This window comes from Peromyscus maniculatus, chromosome 6 (genome assembly GCF_049852395.1).
Source record: "Peromyscus maniculatus bairdii isolate BWxNUB_F1_BW_parent chromosome 6, HU_Pman_BW_mat_3.1, whole genome shotgun sequence".
NCBI lineage: Eukaryota > Metazoa > Chordata > Mammalia > Rodentia > Cricetidae > Peromyscus > Peromyscus maniculatus.
In genome coordinates, this window is record NC_134857.1 from 70,843,197 (window position 1) to 70,861,015 (window position 17,819).

The following is a 17,819-nucleotide window of genomic DNA, read 5'->3' on the forward strand; positions in this document are numbered from 1 at the left end:
ACTCTTACTCCATGGCTGGCTGGGTGGCTGGCCCCTGGCATTCTCCTCTCCTTGTTCTCTTGCTCTTTTTTTCCTCCCAGATTTCTCCTTCTATTTATCCTCTCTGCCTGCCAGCCCCACCTGTCCTTTCTCCTGCCTCATTATTAGTCGTTCAGCTCTTTATTAGACCACTCGGTTATTTTAGACAGGCAAAGTAACACAGCTTTACAGAGTTAAACAAATGCAACATAAAAGATGCAACACATCTTTGCATCAGTAAACAAATGTTCCACAGCATAAACAAATGTAACACATCTTAAAATAATAGTCTACTACAGTAGAGTGCTTGCCTAACTTGCACAAAGCTCTGGATTCAGTCCTCAGTATTGCATAAACCAGATGTGGTGCCGCAAACCTGTAACATAGACCAGATGTGGTGGCGCAAACCTCTAATCCGGCACTCTGGAGGGAGAATCGGGGAGGATCAGAAATGCAAGGCCATCCTCAGCCACACACTGATTGTGAGGCCAGGGCTATAGGTGAGCTGCTTGATGCAGATGCTGGGCCTTGAACTCAGGGTCTCTGGAGGAACAGAAGCACTCTCAACTGCTGAGCCATCTCAGAAGTGCCCAAGGCACTGTGCAGCCAAGTCTGGTGGCGGAGCTCTTCCTGTCCGGGTCTCCTGTGGGTACCTCTGCGCCCTATGGGTACCTCTGTGCCCTGTGGGTACCTCTGCGCCCTGTGGGTACCTCTGCGCCCTGTGGGTACCTCTGCGCCCTGTGGGTACCTCTCGGGTGCTGCCATGCCTTCTCATCCTCTGTCCCCATAGCAGCCCCAGCACTTTCCAGCTGAGCACAGGCTCATCAGTCCCTGACTGGTCCTGGGTTTTACAGCAGGTGATCGTGGGAGGGCAGGAGATCCTATGCAGGCAGCCATTTGACATCAGGCTGGCCCTGCTGTCACTGGCCAAGGCCAGCCCAGTCTACCGCCACCTGGCAGGGCAGCTCCAGCGGGGGTCCCTTGACTCCCACATGAAGGGCAGCTCAGAACCTGTCCAACAGCCTGGAGGGACAGTCAAGCACTGCCTGAACCTAGGGCCTCCTCTCATCTTTGACTAATTCTGTGCCCGAGGATGGGACAAAGGGCCGGATCTAGGTACCAAGGGAGGAGCTGGGAGGGAGAGCGAGGCCTGGTTGTCATCAGAGCTGGCTGCTGTCCCAGAGTTGGTCACCAGAGCTGATGTCTGACAGGCCTGATTGATGGCCTCATTCAGCTGAGCCCTGGCAACAGGACAGGGCTGGGACAGGCACAATGGAGAGGTTAGGGGCTGAGGCATGGCCATTGTGTTCCCCGGGAGACAGTGGGGACACCTCCTCCTCTCCCGGTGGGCCCCTCTGCCTATCCACCCATAAGGTCAGCTTCCCAGGACTCCTGGCTCTGCCTTCGCCCCTCCCGACACTAGCTCAGCCTCTGAATAGGGAAGAGCCTGCTCAGGCTCACACAAGCACACATCTGTAGCAGGGCTTTCCCAGACCGCCAGCCCCAAATCATGACGTGGAGACTTCTTGTTAGTTATGAATGCTCAGCCTTAGCTTAGGCTCGGGTCTTTTGTATTTTTTTTTTTTTGTTTTTTTTTTTTTTTTTGTTTTTCGAGACAGGGTTTCTTTGTGTAGCTTTGCGCCTTTCCTGGAGCTCACTTGGTAGCCCAGGCTGGCCTCGAACTCACAGAGATCCGCCTGGCTCTGCCTCCCGAGTGCTGGGATTAAAGGCGTGCGCCACCAACGCCCGGCTGGGTCTTTTGTATTTTTGTTTTGTTTTTCTTTAACTTAAATTAACCTGTTTTTCTTCATCCACATTTTGCCTCGGGGATTTTTACCTTTCATTCTGTGTGTCCTCCTCCGTGTCTGGCTAGCAGATGTCTCCTTCTCTTTCTCCCTCCTTCTCCCCTCTCTCCCTTCTCCCCTCTCTCCCTCCTTCTCTCCTCTCTCCCACTCTCTCTCTCCTTGAGCCTTAATTCCTCCCATTTATTCTCTCTGCCTTCCAGCCCCACCTCTCTCTCTCCTGCCTCGCTATTGGCTGTTCAGCTTCTTATTAAACCAATCAGGTGCCTTGGGCAGGCAAGGTGAAACAACAGCACATCTTTACATAATTAAACAAATGCAGCATAAACAAATATAACTCACCTTTACATAGTTAAAGTAATATTCTGCAGCATAAACAACTGTAATTTGTTGTATTCCACAATGCGCACCTGTACTAGAAATTACGACCTTACAGTCCATCTGACTCCAGGGCGCAGACCACATGCATCGTCAAAGAAGCCACAGATATGCGTCACTAGGAGATGCTTCTACCGATTCAAAGTCAAGTGCAGAGGCACAGGTCCACAGTCACCCACGTCAGCAGCCCAGGAGCATGACAGAGCTGGGAAGCCATGTGCACAGACACCCCTCCACAAACATCACGACCCATGACCCAGCCTGCAAGTGGGGTGGGACTGATGGGCAGACAGCAGCAGCCTTCGAGAGGCCTACAGACCCACGCCTTTGCTAGGAATATTCTCCATTTTAGGCCCTAAGTGCTAGCCATATGACCCTTCAGCTCACCTTCCAGCTCTCTGGGCCTTAAGAATGGCTCTGTGAGCCGGGCGGTGGTGGCGCACGCCTTTAATCCCAGCACTTGGGAGGCAGAGGCAGGTGGGGATCTCTGTGTGTTCAAGGCCAGCCTGGGCTACCGAGTGAGTTCCAGGAAAGGCGCAAAGCTACACAGAGAAACCCTGTCTCAGAAAACAAAAACAAAAACAAAAAAAAAAAGTCTCTGTGAGTTCGTGCTTCCAGAGAATGTCTCTGTGAGTTCATGCTTCCAGAGAATGTCTCTGTGAGTTTGTGCTTCCACAAGGCCCTGGTCCCCTAGCTGGCTCCAGCAGTCTCTGTGTGTGCAGCAGGCCTTCAGGGCGCCCTGCTTCTGCTGCCTCATCCTTCACTCCTTCCTCCCACCCACCTGTCCACCTCTACGTCTCCCCTGCCCACTGTTGTCTGCCACCTTCACCTGACTTTCCTCTCAGATCCTGATAGATCCAGTTTGCGTGGACCCCCAGTGCCTCCCCCAACCCCAGCCTTATAGTGGGGGGGCCATGTTTACCAGGCCCTGCCCTCTCAACCCCACACTTCTCAAGCAGCTCTAGGTTTCTGCCCTCGCCTGAGGCCCCTGGGCCTTCAGCATTCCCACCAACACTCAGGTGCACAGTGCGGTGCCTCTGACCTTCATTTGGGGCTCCCAGATTCTGGGGAGTCAAGTTCTAGGGTCAGCGTCCAATGCTACTGTCCTTCCTCTGTCCTGTGTCCTCTGGAGGCTAGGCCTCTCTCTGTTTTTTGTCCTGGTCCCCCCCCCCCCCGCCCCCTTACCCCACTGCCTTGGCCTCTCACATAGAAACATTTGGGGCAGGAAGAATGGAGGGGCCATGAGAACAGGGAAATGTTGCAGGGGTCACACCTGCCCCTTTCTCAGGCTCCAGGGCCTCAGACCCCTCCTGCTCCCCTCAGATGACCGAATGAGAGTGAAGTTCTAGGCAGAACTGGGGTACCTGCTCCATGAGTCCTTCTCTGAGCACCCAAGGCCTAGTCAGTGGTGGCTTTAGGGGTCTTGAGTAGGGATGCCAAACCCCAAATCTCTGAGCAGCGCTGAGGCCTCAGGTTCTGAGCGAGGGCCTGGGGGCAGGGGGAGATGACTCCTTTATCCCGTTAGCTCAGCCGCAGGCCCAGCAGCCCCTCTCCATTCATAGCCACTTCCCAAAGCTGTTCTGTTTTCACTGGGACAATGGAACTGAGCCATGGGGGTCAGGAGGTTGCCAGCCACTGAACGTAGGGGACCTCCACTGGCCCCACCCTACAGAGAAGAAAGAAGCCAAGGCCTCCAAGGCCTCCAATCCCAGGCCAGACTGGCCACCTAAACCAAGCAAAAAGCGGGGCTGCCTGCCACTGAGGGAGCCTGGGACTCAAAGGGAGTTTCCCTGGTTTGAAAGTTGCTATCTGTGTCTACGGGATCCCTATCCCCTGAACTCCAGCCGCCTTCCTAAAAACAGAGCTCCCCAAAGAGTAAGAGCGATTCCTGGAGAGGTGAGTCTGTCATTGCCAAGTGGATCTCTGCCTCCTGCGTGTTATCTATTAAGCGGCGCTGTTTACTGCGTGAGAAAAGCCAGGAGGCACAACAGAACCCACTCTAAGAGTTTATTAAGGGAAGGAAGTAGAAGGGGGTTCTCAGGCCTATGGAAAGGCCATGCAGGAAGAGAGGGGAGGGATGGGTGGAGCGCACTTCTTTTTTTTTTTTGTTTTTTTTTTTTTTTTTTCGAGACAGGGTTTCTCTGTGTAGCTTTGCGCCTTTCCTGAAGCTCACTTGGTAGCCCAGGCTGGCCTCGAACTCACAGAGATCCACCTGGCTCTGCCTCCCGAGTGCTGGGATTAAAGGCGTGCGCCACCACCGCCCGGTAGGAGCGCACTTCTTATAGGTCCCCCCTCCCCCGGACATGCGCATATGTGCTTACATAGCTAGGTCATACATGTGCATAGATTATGCAGGACATAAGGCCCTGGGATGACTAAGCATCTTGCCGGCATATTTGCAGTCATGGGGGAGTGGGCTAGGAATTCTAACACCGAGTGCTGGGATTAAAGGTGTGCGCCACCACTGCCTGGCCTCTATGTTTAATCTAGTGTCTGGCTCTGTCCTCTGATCATCAGGCAAATTTTATTTGTTAAGAGTACAGAGCCGGGCGGTGGTGGCGCATGCCTTTAATCCCAGCACTCGGGAGACAGAGCCAGGCGGATCTCTGTGAGTTCGAGGCCAGCCTGGGCTACCAAGTGAGTTCCAGGAAAGGCGCAAAGCTACACAGAGAAACCCTGTCTCGAAAAACCAAAAAAAAAAAAAAAAAAAAAAAAAAGAGTACAGACAAAATATCACCGCACCCCAGAGGGGCCTACTAAGTCAGAGCAACCAGGAGCGCTAGCCTAAGTGCCCGTCATAGTTCATTTTAATTGTTAACTTGACACAATCTAGAATCGCCTGGGAAGAGTCTCGTTGAGGGATTGTTTGGTTAGGTTGCTTTCCCGCTGTCTGTGAGATGATGGAGATTGTGTTGATTGATGTGGGAGGGGACAGCCTACTGTGGGCAGCACCATTCCCTGGGCCAGGGCCCTGGCTTGTACGAGAGCGAAGAGAGTGGGCTGAGCAATAAGCATGCATGCATTCCCTCCCTGCTGCTGACTATGGATGGGATGTAAGGGGCTGTTTTAGGTCCCTGATGCTAGAAATAAGTTCGGGGTTGCAAAGAAAGAGACTTCCATTTCAGCTGAAGTGTCTGGACAAGCAAACACTGCTGTTGACCAAGAACGTGAATTGGGGAAGCATGAACACACCTAGACAGGAAGTTCACTTGGTTTTTTATTCTAGCCCAGGTGGTGGCTGTGTCTTTTTCCTATTGGCTGGGGTCCGATGCACAGTCTTGTTCAGTTGGCTAGTCTAAAAAGGATTGGCACAGAGGGAACAGAGGAGGGGAAGAGTCCACAGCTTCAGGCCATCGATTCCTGGAACAGAGCAGTCTGTGTTTGTGTACATAAAGGTTTTATGGGCTGGGGAGGGCTAAAACACTTGCATAAAGTCTTACAAGTTAGGGAAGATAAAAGGTTATTTTTTTAGATTTATTTATTTATTATGCATATAGTATTCCAGATAAATTTATTAGAGTACACAATATTTTGGGGAACACAATACCACCACATTTCCTCTCTTTTTGTCTAAAATTAAAAAAGCTTATAACTAATACAAGAAAAACTATCTTCAATAAGTATATGCAATATACAGTCAAGATTACATAAACAATGTCTAGTCCATTAACATTTGACAGATCCAGACAAAAAACTCCATTATATATATTAACAATGTCCTGGAAGAGGTGGGAATGGAGGGTAGGCTGGGGGTAAGGGGAGGGGGTGGGACGGGGGAGAATAGGGGAACCCATGGCTGATATGTAGAACAGAATGGTATTGTAAAATAAAATATATATATATATGTTGCCGGAGGGCTTCTCTCCAGGTTCCCCAAGCCCCGCAGTCCCACAATCCACATATAAAATAATCACTCAGACGCTTATATCACTTATAAACTGTATGGCCGTGGCTTCTTGCTAACTGTTCTTTTATCTTAAATTAACCCATTTTTATAAATCTATACCTTGCCACGTGGCTGGGGGCTTCCCAGCGTCTTCACATGCTGCTTCTCCTGGCGGTGGCTGCAGTGTCTCTCCTCCTTCTTCCTGTTTCCCCAATTCTCCTCTCTCTTTGTCCCGCCTATACTTCCTGCCTGGTCACTGGCCATCAGTGTTTTATTTACATAGAGTAATATCCACAGCACTTCCCCTTTTCTTCTTTTTTTAAAAAAGAAGGTTTTAACTTTAACATGGTAAAATTACATATAACAAAACAATTACCGAGCAAGAATTATAGTTACAATATTAAAGAAGATGTCTTATCTATCTTATATTTGTGAGTTTAAGGTTTTATAGCTAACTTATCTTTTATCATAACTGAGGAAATTATAACTATCTAGTTTTCAACCACATCAAAGACCTGAGAAGGAACATAATGGTACCTGAGAAATGGTAGATGGATGCAAGCAACTTTCGGGAATCTTGCAAGAGTAGACCAAGACAGCTGGCAGCCTGGACAGTCACCTAATGTTTCTCAGCATTGTTGGTGCATTCAAATTGGCTATAGGCCTAGAGTATCTGACAGACCATTTTCAGAAGCAGGAATTCTGAGAGACCATCTTACCCTGTCTTGGCAGAGTACAGTGGTCGCTTTCCTTGTGTCCCGCTTGTCCAGAAAGGACAGCATTGCATTTGTACTGTCAGCCGTCAAAGTAAGGGCAGTTCTTTGCCCAGTAGGCCATTTTGTGCCAAAAGACAAACTTCCAAATGGAAATGTCTTAGAAGCCCAACATTCTCTCGGGATCAATTGGTGCAGCCAGGAGCAATTGTGTCTCACGTCAACAGAATTTTAAGTTATTTAAATGCCATATTCTCTAGGTCTATGAAGTGTTTGAAGATTACCTATCTATCTGAAATATCTCTATGTATACCTAGAAGACTTAACTAACATGGCTACAAATATGATTATCATAGATGACTAATTATTAATCTATTTTAATTATCCATTATAATTTTAAATGAGTTACATAAACAATACCTCAAACAAGAATAGAAATATATATATATACAGTATAACAAAATTAACTTCAAGTTTGTATCAATAAACTAAAATTTATACCAATGTAAAACATTTTAAACATAAACTAAAATCTATACCAATGTAAAACATTTTAAACATAAACTAAAATCTATACCAATGTAAAACATTTTAAACAAGTTGTTCTTTAAAAGTAGGTTCATTAATCTACCCTTTTATCTTATCATCTCTATATCCTCCTATATATCTAATCATATCCCCTTTTTCTTTTTTGGTGTTTCGAGACAGGGCTTCTCTGTGTAGCTTTGCGCCTTTCCTTGAACTCACTCTGTAGACCAGGCTGGCCTCAAAAACTCACAGAGATCTGCCTCACTCTGCCTCCCAAGTGCTGGGATTAAAGGTGTGTGCCACCATCGCCCGGCCTATACAAAGATTTTGAAAACAATCTGCCACCCAGAAAGCAAGTGAAATGGAGTCAAGGACTTCAATGAAAGAAAAGAAGAACAATGTAGGAAAAATCAATGGGATGGTCAGACAATCTTTTCCTGGGACATAGAAACTAGACCATGAAATCAAGAAGCTATTTCGTCTTGATCTAAGTGCTAGCCTCCAGCCTGAACACAAAAAGATCCAGATTATTTGAACTGGTTGTCGATCAGGGTCCCCTTCATTTTTGCTTTCTTGGCTTCCAATTCAGCCAGCTCTTGCAGTCGCCTCTTGCTCATGCCTTTGCGCTCCAGCTGTTTTTCAATCACTTTGGCATTCTGTGCATAGGAGTCAGCAACTTCCCGAGCCTCTATCTCTTCTTCTTCTTCATCAATGGTAGACACAGTAACAGAGCTGAACTTGCCCATGTCTTTAGTCCGTTTGGTCATCATAACCTTCTTAGGAGGCTCCTGCTTCTGGGTATATATATTGGTTTTCCCAAAGCCTTGGCCCAATTTCACTACGGCTCCATCCACGATGAAGGTCACAGGAGCATTCTTTGGCTGGGACTGGTAGAAGAGCGGCAGTCCACACTTTGCACACTTCTTTCTGTACTGACGTTCAATGCCCTCAGGCCTCCGAAGATAGGTAGTCTCCTCATCTTCTGTGTTACAAAACTTATGAGCATGTTTGGCAGCATCAATCACGCGAGACTGGTCCCGGGGTCTCATGGGCAATTTCTCTAACTGACAATCCAGCACCAGGACCATCTGGCTGCACAAACAGTAGTAAACATGGAGGGGCTTCTCGCCGTTATCATATTCCTCGCGGTCCCGGGTGTCCGAGCAAACCACCGACCGGGACACGACTTTCGGGCCGCCCGCCCCCTGAGTGGCTGCTGCAGCGCCAGGAGTCGAGGATGGTAAAATGACCCAGGGGAAGAAAAAGAAACGGGCCGCGAACCGCAGTATCATGCTGGCCAAAAAGATCATCATTAAAGACGGAGGCACGCCTCAAGGACTAGGCTCCCCTAGTGTTTACCATGCGGTCATTATCATCTTTTTGGAGATTTTTGCGTGGGGACTCCTGACAGCACCCACATTGGTGGTATTGCATGAAACCTTCCCTAAACATACATTTCTGATGAATGGCCTAATTCAAGGAGTAAAGGGTTTGCTGTCCTTCCTCAGTGCCCCACTTATTGGTGCTCTTTCTGATGTTTGGGGCCGGAAATCCTTCTTGCTGCTAACAGTGTTCTTCACCTGTGCCCCCATTCCTCTGATGAAGATCAGCCCCTGGTGGTACTTTGCTGTTATCTTTGTTTCTGGGGTTTTTGCAGTGACATTCTCTGTGGTATTTGCATATGTAGCAGATATAACTCAAGAACATGAAAGAAGTATGGCTTATGGGCTGGTTTCAGCGACGTTTGCTGCCAGCTTAGTCACCAGCCCTGCGATTGGAGCTTACCTTGGACGCGTGTATGGGGACAGCTTAGTGGTGGTCCTTGCTACAGCAATAGCTCTGCTAGACATTTGTTTTATCCTCGTCGCTGTGCCAGAATCATTGCCTGAGAAGATGCGGCCAGCATCGTGGGGAGCGCCCATTTCCTGGGAGCAGGCTGACCCCTTTGCATCTTTAAAAAAAGTGGGCCAAGATTCCATAGTGCTGCTGATCTGTATCACGGTGTTTCTCTCCTACCTACCGGAGGCAGGCCAGTACTCCTCCTTCTTCCTGTTTCCCCAATTCTCCTCTCTCTTTGTCCCGCCTATACTTCCTGCCTGGTCACTGGCCATCAGTGTTTTATTTACATAGAGTAATATCCACAGCATATATATATATAAAAAAAAACCCTGGGAACCTGGAGATGTGGTTAGGGTATAGTGATCTTGCAGAAAACCTGAGTTCGGCTCCTGGCACCCACACTGGGTAGCTTACAACCTCCTCTAACTCGAGTTTCAGGGAACGGGTTTTTATCCTCTTCTGGCCTATACACACATATTTAATTTAAAATAAATCTTTATTTTTTCCCAAAACAGGCAAAAAAAATAGATTTATTTATTTATTATGCATATAGTGTTCTGCCTGCATGTATGCCTGGAGGCTAGAAGAGGGCACCAGATCTCATTACAGATGGTTGTGAGCCACCATGTGGTTGCTGGGCATTGAAATCAGGACCTCTGGATGAGCATCTCTCCAGTTCAATAAAAGATTTTAATTCTTTGTTCTTAACACATTTTATAGTATTTGATAGAAAAGACTTGCCAGGTGGTGGTGGCCCATACCTTTAATCCCAGCATTCGTGAGGCAGTGGCAAGTGGATCTCTGTGAGTTCGAGGCCAGCCTGGTCTTCAAAGTGAGTTCCAGGACAGCTAGGGGTACAAAGTGAAACCCTGTCTTGGGGCGGGGGTGGGTGCTGGTGGTGGTGGGGGAAGTAACTTGGGGAAAAGAGAGTTTATTTATTTTTACCTTATAGGTTATAAGTCAATTACTGAGCAAAGCCAGGATAAGAACTCAGGGCAGCCGGGCGGTGGTGGCGCACGCCTTTAGTCCCAGCACTCGGGAGGCAGAGCCAGGTGGATCTCTGTGAGTTCAAGGCCAGCCTGGGCTACCAAGTGAGTCTCGAAAAATCTAAAAAAAAAAAAAAAAAAAAAAAAGAACTCAGGGCAGAGACCTGGAGGCAGAAACTGATGCAGAGGCCATCGAGTGATGTTGCTTTCTGGCTTGTTTCTCATGGCTCATTCAGTCTACTTTCTAATAGCACCTAGGGCCACCAGCCCAGGGTAGCATTGCCCACAGGAAGTTAGGTCCCCCCACATTAATCACCAATCAAGAAAATGTCAAGCATGGTGGCACACACCTTTAATCCCAGCACTCAGGAGGCAGAGGCAGGCAAGGATCTCTGTGAGTTTGAGGCCAGCCTCATTTACAGGGTAAGTTCCAGACCAGCCATGGCTACATAGAGAGACCCTGTCTCAAAAAAGAAAAAGAAAGAAAGAAAGGGAGGAAGGAAGGAAGAGAGGAAAAATGTGTGTGTGTGTGTGTGTGTGTGTGTGTGTGTGTGTGTGTGTGTGTGTGTGTTTTGCCTGCATTATGTCTGTGCACCGTGTCTTTGCCTGGTGCCCTCAGAGACCAGAAGAGGGCATTGGATTCTCTGGAACTAGAGTTACAGGTGGTTGTGAGCCACCACACAATTAGAATCGAACCCAGCTCCTCTGCGAGGGCAGCCCGTGCTTTTAACCACTGAGAGCCATGCCTCCAGCCCTTACCTGGAATTCTTTCATAAACAAGAGCTTTCCAGGGCCCGGGAGACGACTCAGACGACAAAGTGCTTGCTTGCACACAGCGTGAGGAGCCAGGCTTGACTCCCGTGCTCATACAGAAGCTAAGCGCTATGTGTCACCTATGATCCCAGCAGCAGGAGGTTATCTGCGGCTCACTGGCTAACCAGTCTACCTGAATGGGTGAACTCCAGGTTCAGAGAGATTCTGTTTCCAAAAACAGAAAAATGGAGAGAGATTGAGGAATATGCCCTGTGCTGATCTCTCGCCTACACACACACACACACACACACACACACACACACACACACACACACACTCACTCACTCACACTTGAGAACTTTCCAAATGGAAATGGAAAAAAGAGCTGGGTGGTGGTTAATCACAATACTCAGGAGGCAGAGGCAGGGGGATCTCTGAGTTGGAGGCCAGCCTGATCTATAGAGTTCCAGGACAATCTGGACTACACAGAGAAACACTTCGAAGGGAGGGAAGAATGGTCTTTTCTTTTTTTGTTTGTTGTTTTGTTTTGTTTTTCGCTTTTTGTTTTTCGAGACAGGGTTTCTCTGTGTAGTTTTGGTGCCTGTCCTGGATCTCGCTCTGTAGACCAGGCTAGCCTCAAACTCAGAGATCCGCCTGGCTCTGCCTCCCAAGTGCTGGGATTAAAGGCGTGCGCCACCACTGATCAGCAGGAATGGTCCCTTACCACCTAGGACAACCTGGTGACTCCCAAGGTTCACACAGAAGGGACCAAGACTCTGTTCTTCCCTTAGCTGCTCTTTTCTCTGTCTGTACCTCCCGCTTTAGTCTCGCTCTCAGAAGACACTCTTAAAAACCCTCTGTGTTTCCAGTGCATTCGCTAATCAAATGCGCCACTGGCAGGCAGACAGGAGCCCCTTGTTCTTTATGGAAGCCCATTCTTCGCTCTCTTTGTTTGGTGGCACGTACTTCCCAGACCTGGGAATCAACCTTTCCTCTAAGGAGCTTTTCAGTGATACTTTCTGGGGACCACGGCCTGCCGCCGCCGCAGCCGCCACCACCACCGCATACACTTGCTAGGGCCTCACATGCTAAGCAAGAGTTCTATTCTTTTTTCCTTTTGGGGTGTGTGTTTTTCCATGTGTGTGCATCCCATGTGTGACTAGTGCCCACAGAGACCGGATGAGGACCCTGGATTCTCTGGAACTCGAGTTACAGATGGTTTGTGTCTGGGTGGGCTCCTAGGCAGAGATCAGAGGTCAGCTTCAAGCATTGCTGCTCAGGAGTTGTTCACCTTGTTTTCTTTGGGTTTTTCAGACAGGTTTTCACTCTGTAGAGCCGTCTAGCTTCAAACTCCCAGAGATCTGTCTACCTCTGTCTCTGGGATTGGTGTGTACCACCACATGCCATCTACCACCTTGTCATTTTTTTTTTTTAAATCAGGTCTCTGATTAGGTCAGTGAGCCTCCAGATCTGTTTGTTTTTGCCTCTGCAGTGATGGGACCACAGGGCTTGGCTTCCTTGCTTTGTTTTTATTTTTCTCCTATTTTTTGTGTATTTATCTTTTTATTTATTATTTTTGATTTTCCAAAATAGGGTTTCTTTGTGTAACAGCCCTGGCTGTCCTGGATCTCATTCTATAGACCAGGCTGGTCTGGAACTCAGAGATCAGCTTGTTTCTGCCTCCCAAATTCTGGGATTAAATGTCTTTGCCACCAAGCCCTGCTTTTAGCCATAACTATCTGGTGCTTATATTTTATTTATTTATCTTCACATGTATGGATGTTTTGCCTGAGTGTATGTTTGGGCACCATATGCATGCCTGGTGCCAGTGGAGCGTGGGAACTCCTGGGACTGGAGTTACAGACAGTTGTAAGAAGCCACGTGGGTGCTGAGAAGAGCGGTCAGGGCGCTTAACCACTGGCCCGTCTCTCTAGTCTATGAAGTGCCTTTGAAACACAAGTGTTTCAAAAAAGCAGATTATCACAATCAATAAGGGGAAAAGGGAGGGAGGAGAGGAAGGAGAAAGGAAGATGGGTACAGCAGCCATGAGGTGCAACAATGTAATCCTAGCACTTGGGAACTGAAGACAGAAGGATTAGAAGTTCAAGGCCACCTTGAGATGCTCCGAAAGAAACAAAATCAGGGGCTGAGAGAATGGACAATAAAATGTGCATCATTCAAGCTTAGAGGCCGGAGCTTTATACCCAGCATCCGCATAGAAATCAGAGCATGGCCAGGCATGATGGTGGAATGTCACCTGCCTCAGTCTCAGCATTCATGAGGCAGAAGCAAGCAGCTCACTGAGTTTGAGGCTAGCCTGGTCTACATAACAAGTTTCAGGCCAGGGTTAAATAGTAAGACCTAGCTTTAAAAAAAAAAATGCAGGATGTGGTGGCTCACACCTTTAATCCCAGCATTTGGGAAGCAGAAACAGGCAGATCTCTGAGTTCCAGGCCAGCCTAGTCTACAGAGGGAGGTCCAGGATACACAGGGAAGTCCCATCTTGAAAAATCAAAGCAAACAAGCAAACAAATAAATAAATAGAGGCACTTTCCCACAAGGAACTGAAACATTTCACAAAGTGTAATAGCAGGCTTGTGTCTGAACAAGAAACACTCTTGCAGCTCAGTGACCAAAAGCCTAATCCCCAGGTCCTGAGTTATATGAGACACCAGGAGTTATATGAGACACCAGCAACAGCAGTTCCTCATGCGGAGGAGGGGAGGAAGCATCAGCAGGAGGGAGGCAGGCGGAGAGTGCCTAGCGGAGAGTGCCTAGCGGAGTGTGCCTAGTGGACTAGCGGAGAGTGCCTAGTGGAGAGTGCCTAGTGGACTAGTGAAGAGTGCCTAGCCGAGTGCCCACCTGGCACACACAAAGGCCTTGCATTGGATGCCCAGGACTTCATAAGTGCGGCAAGGTGGCTTGTGCCTCTAATCCTAGTACTCAAGAAGCAGATGCAGGAGGATCAGAAGTTTAAGGTCATGCTCAACTCCCTGTATAGTAAGTTCAAGGACAGCCTGGGCTACATGAGATCCTGTCTCAACACACACACACAAAGAGAGAGAAAGAGAGAGAGAGAGAGAGAGAGAGAGAGAGAGAGAGAGAGAGAGAGAGAGAGAGAGAGAAATATATAACAGGCTGCTCAGTCTTCTCTCAGAGTTCAGGCCTCAATTTCAGTTTCCTGAGACTTGAGCAAGCAGTTTCTGGGAGGGCCATGAACAAAAGACATAGTCCTTGCAATAGCTCCCTTTCTGCACGTACTCTGACTGCTCAAAGTTCAGCCAGATGTTTACTGTCTGGGACCCCTCGCCAACTTAGAGCTATGTTCAGGAGTCAGTGTGAAAGCCTGGGCCACTGAGTCAGCCCACACAGTCAGTACATGCTAGGCCAGCCAGCCTCCACGGCAGCTCAAGGACAAAGCCTGGACTTGTCTAGGCCTGCCCCCAAATGGAAAACTGTAGCCCCCAACTAACCCTAGCCAATTAAAAGTTACTGACATGATTGCCACTCACATAAACCAATCCTGGGTTTGTTCCTATGTAGTCTGTAGACCCCAAACCCCTCACTTTAAAAACCCTGCCCCATTGCTACTCAGGGTCTCTCCTGCTCTGCTGCTGCGTCAGGCAGAGTCCCGAGTCAACTCCTAACAATACAAAGACTCTGCTTTTGCATCTTGGTGGTCTTTGGGAGACTCTGGGTACAGCAATATTTATCTATAAAGTGGAATGAAACATGGATACATCAATCTAAAATATGCTAAGTGAAGCCAGGCAGTGGTGGCACATGTCTTTAATCCCAGCACTTGGGAGGCAGAGGCAGGGGAATCTCTGAGTTCAAGGCCAGCCTGGGATACAGAGTGAGTTCCAGGACAGCCAGGATTACACAGAGAAACTCTGTCTCAACAACAACAACAACAATAATAAGTAAATGAAATAAAATAAAATATGCTAAGTGAAAAAAATACAAAAGATCACAAAGTCTATGATCTCACTTATATAGAATGTCTAAGCTGGGCATGCTAGCTGATGCCTGTGAAACTCGCGTATACTCCTGAGGCCGGCGGGGCCACCTCGCTCCCAGAGAAACGCTCAGCCTGCATCTTTAGCCCCTAAAGACCTAGGGAAGAGATGCCAGAGGGTTGGGTCCTGCCCCTCCATTCCCTGCTCAGCTTCTGGGCGGACGAGGGGAGGGGAGGCTTCACAGGAGTCAGAGGAGTAGCTTGCCCCATCCAGCAAGGAGCAAGATGACTTCTCCAGGCTTCCTGCCACTGTGTGCGCTTGCGCAGTGAGCCCGGGCTTGCGCTGGGCAGGTCAGACTAGGTGGAGTCTTCCGGCTGTCGTCTCCCGGGTGACCAAAATCTTCTGGAGAGATGCGGCCCAGGAACTAGGAAAATGTCAAGGCCACGTACAAATGGTGCAGCTTTGCAACCCTGAGGTCTTAGTCCTGTGCGGCACAGAAGCATTTTCAGGCAATTACAAAAACGTGGAGGTGGCTGTGTCTTTGCTTAGAGACATTGAAAATTGAACGCCTAGAATCTTATATTTTTTTTTTTAATTTTTCTCAATCACCTAAAAATATAAAAACTTTTCGTGGGGTTGGGGATTTAGCTCAGTGGTAGAGCGCTTGCCTAGCAAGCACAAGGCCCTGGGTTCAGTCCTCAGCTCTGGGAAACAAACAAACAAACAAAAAATGTGTGCATTCCAGGAACAAAAAAAGAGATCACACTTTTCAGATTCCTGCCTTGGGATGGATGGGGTGCCCTTCCTCCTGGCCTTAAGTGTTCTGGAAAAGACTTCACAGCCACAGAACTGGGAGACCAGAGAGGAGGCTTGGCTGAAAAAGGCACCGGTTGCCTGGCTGGATGACCCAAGTTTGATCCCCAAGACTAATATGGTAGGAGGAGAAAATGGACTCCAGTAAGTTGTCCTCTGACCTCCATATGTACACTGTGGCTTTGCTTCTGCTCTAGTAAATAAAAAAAAAAGAAAGAAAGAAAAAGAAAAGACGGCGTACACTGATTCTTTCCACTGTGGCTTCCCAGGGAGGCTGACCATCCCCTGATAAAAGGGCACCAGTCAGCAAATTTTGCAGTTATCTTCTCATAATCCTACTTTTGTTTCAACTTTTTTTTTTTTTTTTTGTAGGAAAACCTAATTCTTTTGAATTAAGTCAGCCTGAGGCAGGGAGGTTCAAGGCCAGCCTGGACTACACAGTGAGTTTAAGGCCAACTGGGCTACACATAAGAGTCTGTATGAAGGCCTCCCCTACTAGAAAACAATAAGGCCTGCTTGCAAGCTTTCCCCTGGTATCACTAGTTGCAGCCTCTGAGATAGAGCTGAGCAATAGCTGGTCCCACGACTCGGGGCCAGAGTCCGCCCTGGGTCAGCCTTCCTCCCAGTCTGGTTAAGCACAGGCATCCTGCACTCACAGCTAATGTTTTACTACAGAGTGAAGTCCGAGGTCAGCATTTAGGCCAGCGTTGTTCAGTAGAAATTCGTGATCCATAATGTGAAAAACAGGAGACACAGTGAATACACTGAATGATCTGGAAGATGGAGAGAGAGCAAGTGAGCCGTGTGATTCTAAAGCAGCAATGCTTTGTTAAGGTTTTAACTCCATTTAGTCAAGATTGTATCTCCTCATGTAAGCAATGCATAACGTAAAAACATTCCATTTATTTTTTGAAAAAGGGTCTTATGTAGCCTGAGCTGGACCTGAACTTCAGATCCTGCCTCTGCCACCACAGCAGGCTTTATGGTTTTATGTGGTGCTGAGCATCAACCCTGGGTTTCCTGCGAGCTAGGCAGACACTACTCACTGAGCCAAGCCCCCCACCCCGTATTGTTTTTGAGATGCGTTTCTGCTGTTTCCCAAGCTGGCCTCAAACTCCTGGGATTGATTCTCCCAAGGGTTGGGAACACCAGTGCACATTACTTTCCTGGACTATAAAACAACTATCAATGCATTTGTGTCCTAGATTTTTCGTGTGGTATGTATTGTATGCATATTACATATTGACAGCAGATCCCACTTTTGACTAACCATACTTCAGCCTCTCTCTCATGTGGCTAGCAGCTACCCGAGCAGACAGTGCAAATTTGGGTCCACGATTCCAAAGGGAAGAGGTGTCCACTCAGCTCTTGGGCCGGGCAGACCTGGGCAGAGGTGGTAGAGGCTGCCATAGAGGAACTGCTGTTAGCCAGCTGGCACCTCTGCCTACCCACCCCACCCAGGCTTCCCTCACTGCTGCACTTTTTAGCAGTGAGCCCAGTTCCTAACGAGTCAGTGTGTGGGTGCGGACTCCATCCCAGTTAGAGCGGGCTCTGTTTTCAGGGAGTCCGAACTGAACTTGCTGGTGAACATGGGGTGGGATGCAGGCTTGAATATCAAGAGGGCGGGCAGTAGGGGTCCAAGCTTTGGAGGTGAGGTGTGGTTCTTTCCTTTATACAAATAACTAACGCTTGGGAGGCAGAGCCAGGTGGATCTCTGAGTTCGAGGCCAGCCTGGGCGACAGAGTGAGTTCCAGGAAAGGCGCAAAGCTACACAGAGAGACCCTGTCTCAAAAACAAAAACAAAATAACTAGATAACTCTTCTTGTTTAAACTTTTATGTGCATATGCCTTCATGTATGTATGTGTACAACACACATGCAAGCCTGGTGCCCACAAAGGCCCGAAGAGGGTGTTGGTTCCTCGGGAACCGGCGTCACACGCAGTTGTGAGCTGCCTGAGGAATGTGCTGAGAACTTACAGCAGCAGCAGCCAGCGCTCTTAGCCACTGAGCCCTCTCCAGCCTACCATGGATGCTTCTCACCACTCATGTTGGGGAGGGGGTGAGGAGGAAAGAGAAAACAAAAACAAGGCCCCAGCTCCAAACAGAGGCACCGTGGTTCCTGGGAGACCACCTTTCCAGATGG

The 17,819-nt window shown here is 48.4% G+C and overlaps 1 protein-coding gene and 1 pseudogene across 1 annotated transcript; one reads left to right on the forward strand and one right to left on the reverse strand.

Annotated features, from left to right (window-relative positions):
- Positions 1 to 7,545: 7,545 nt before the first annotated feature.
- Positions 7,546 to 8,466, reverse strand: LOC102907434 (STING ER exit protein). The gene has a single exon (XM_006998997.4). It carries the CDS (start codon positions 8,411 to 8,413, stop codon positions 7,853 to 7,855), a length of 561 nt encoding a protein of 186 aa, XP_006999059.3. The 5' UTR covers positions 8,414 to 8,466; the 3' UTR covers positions 7,546 to 7,852.
- A 45-nt stretch (positions 8,467 to 8,511) lies between these two features.
- LOC102902783 (hippocampus abundant transcript 1 protein pseudogene) lies at positions 8,512 to 9,469 on the forward strand (annotated as a pseudogene).
- Positions 9,470 to 17,819: the final 8,350 nt, after the last annotated feature.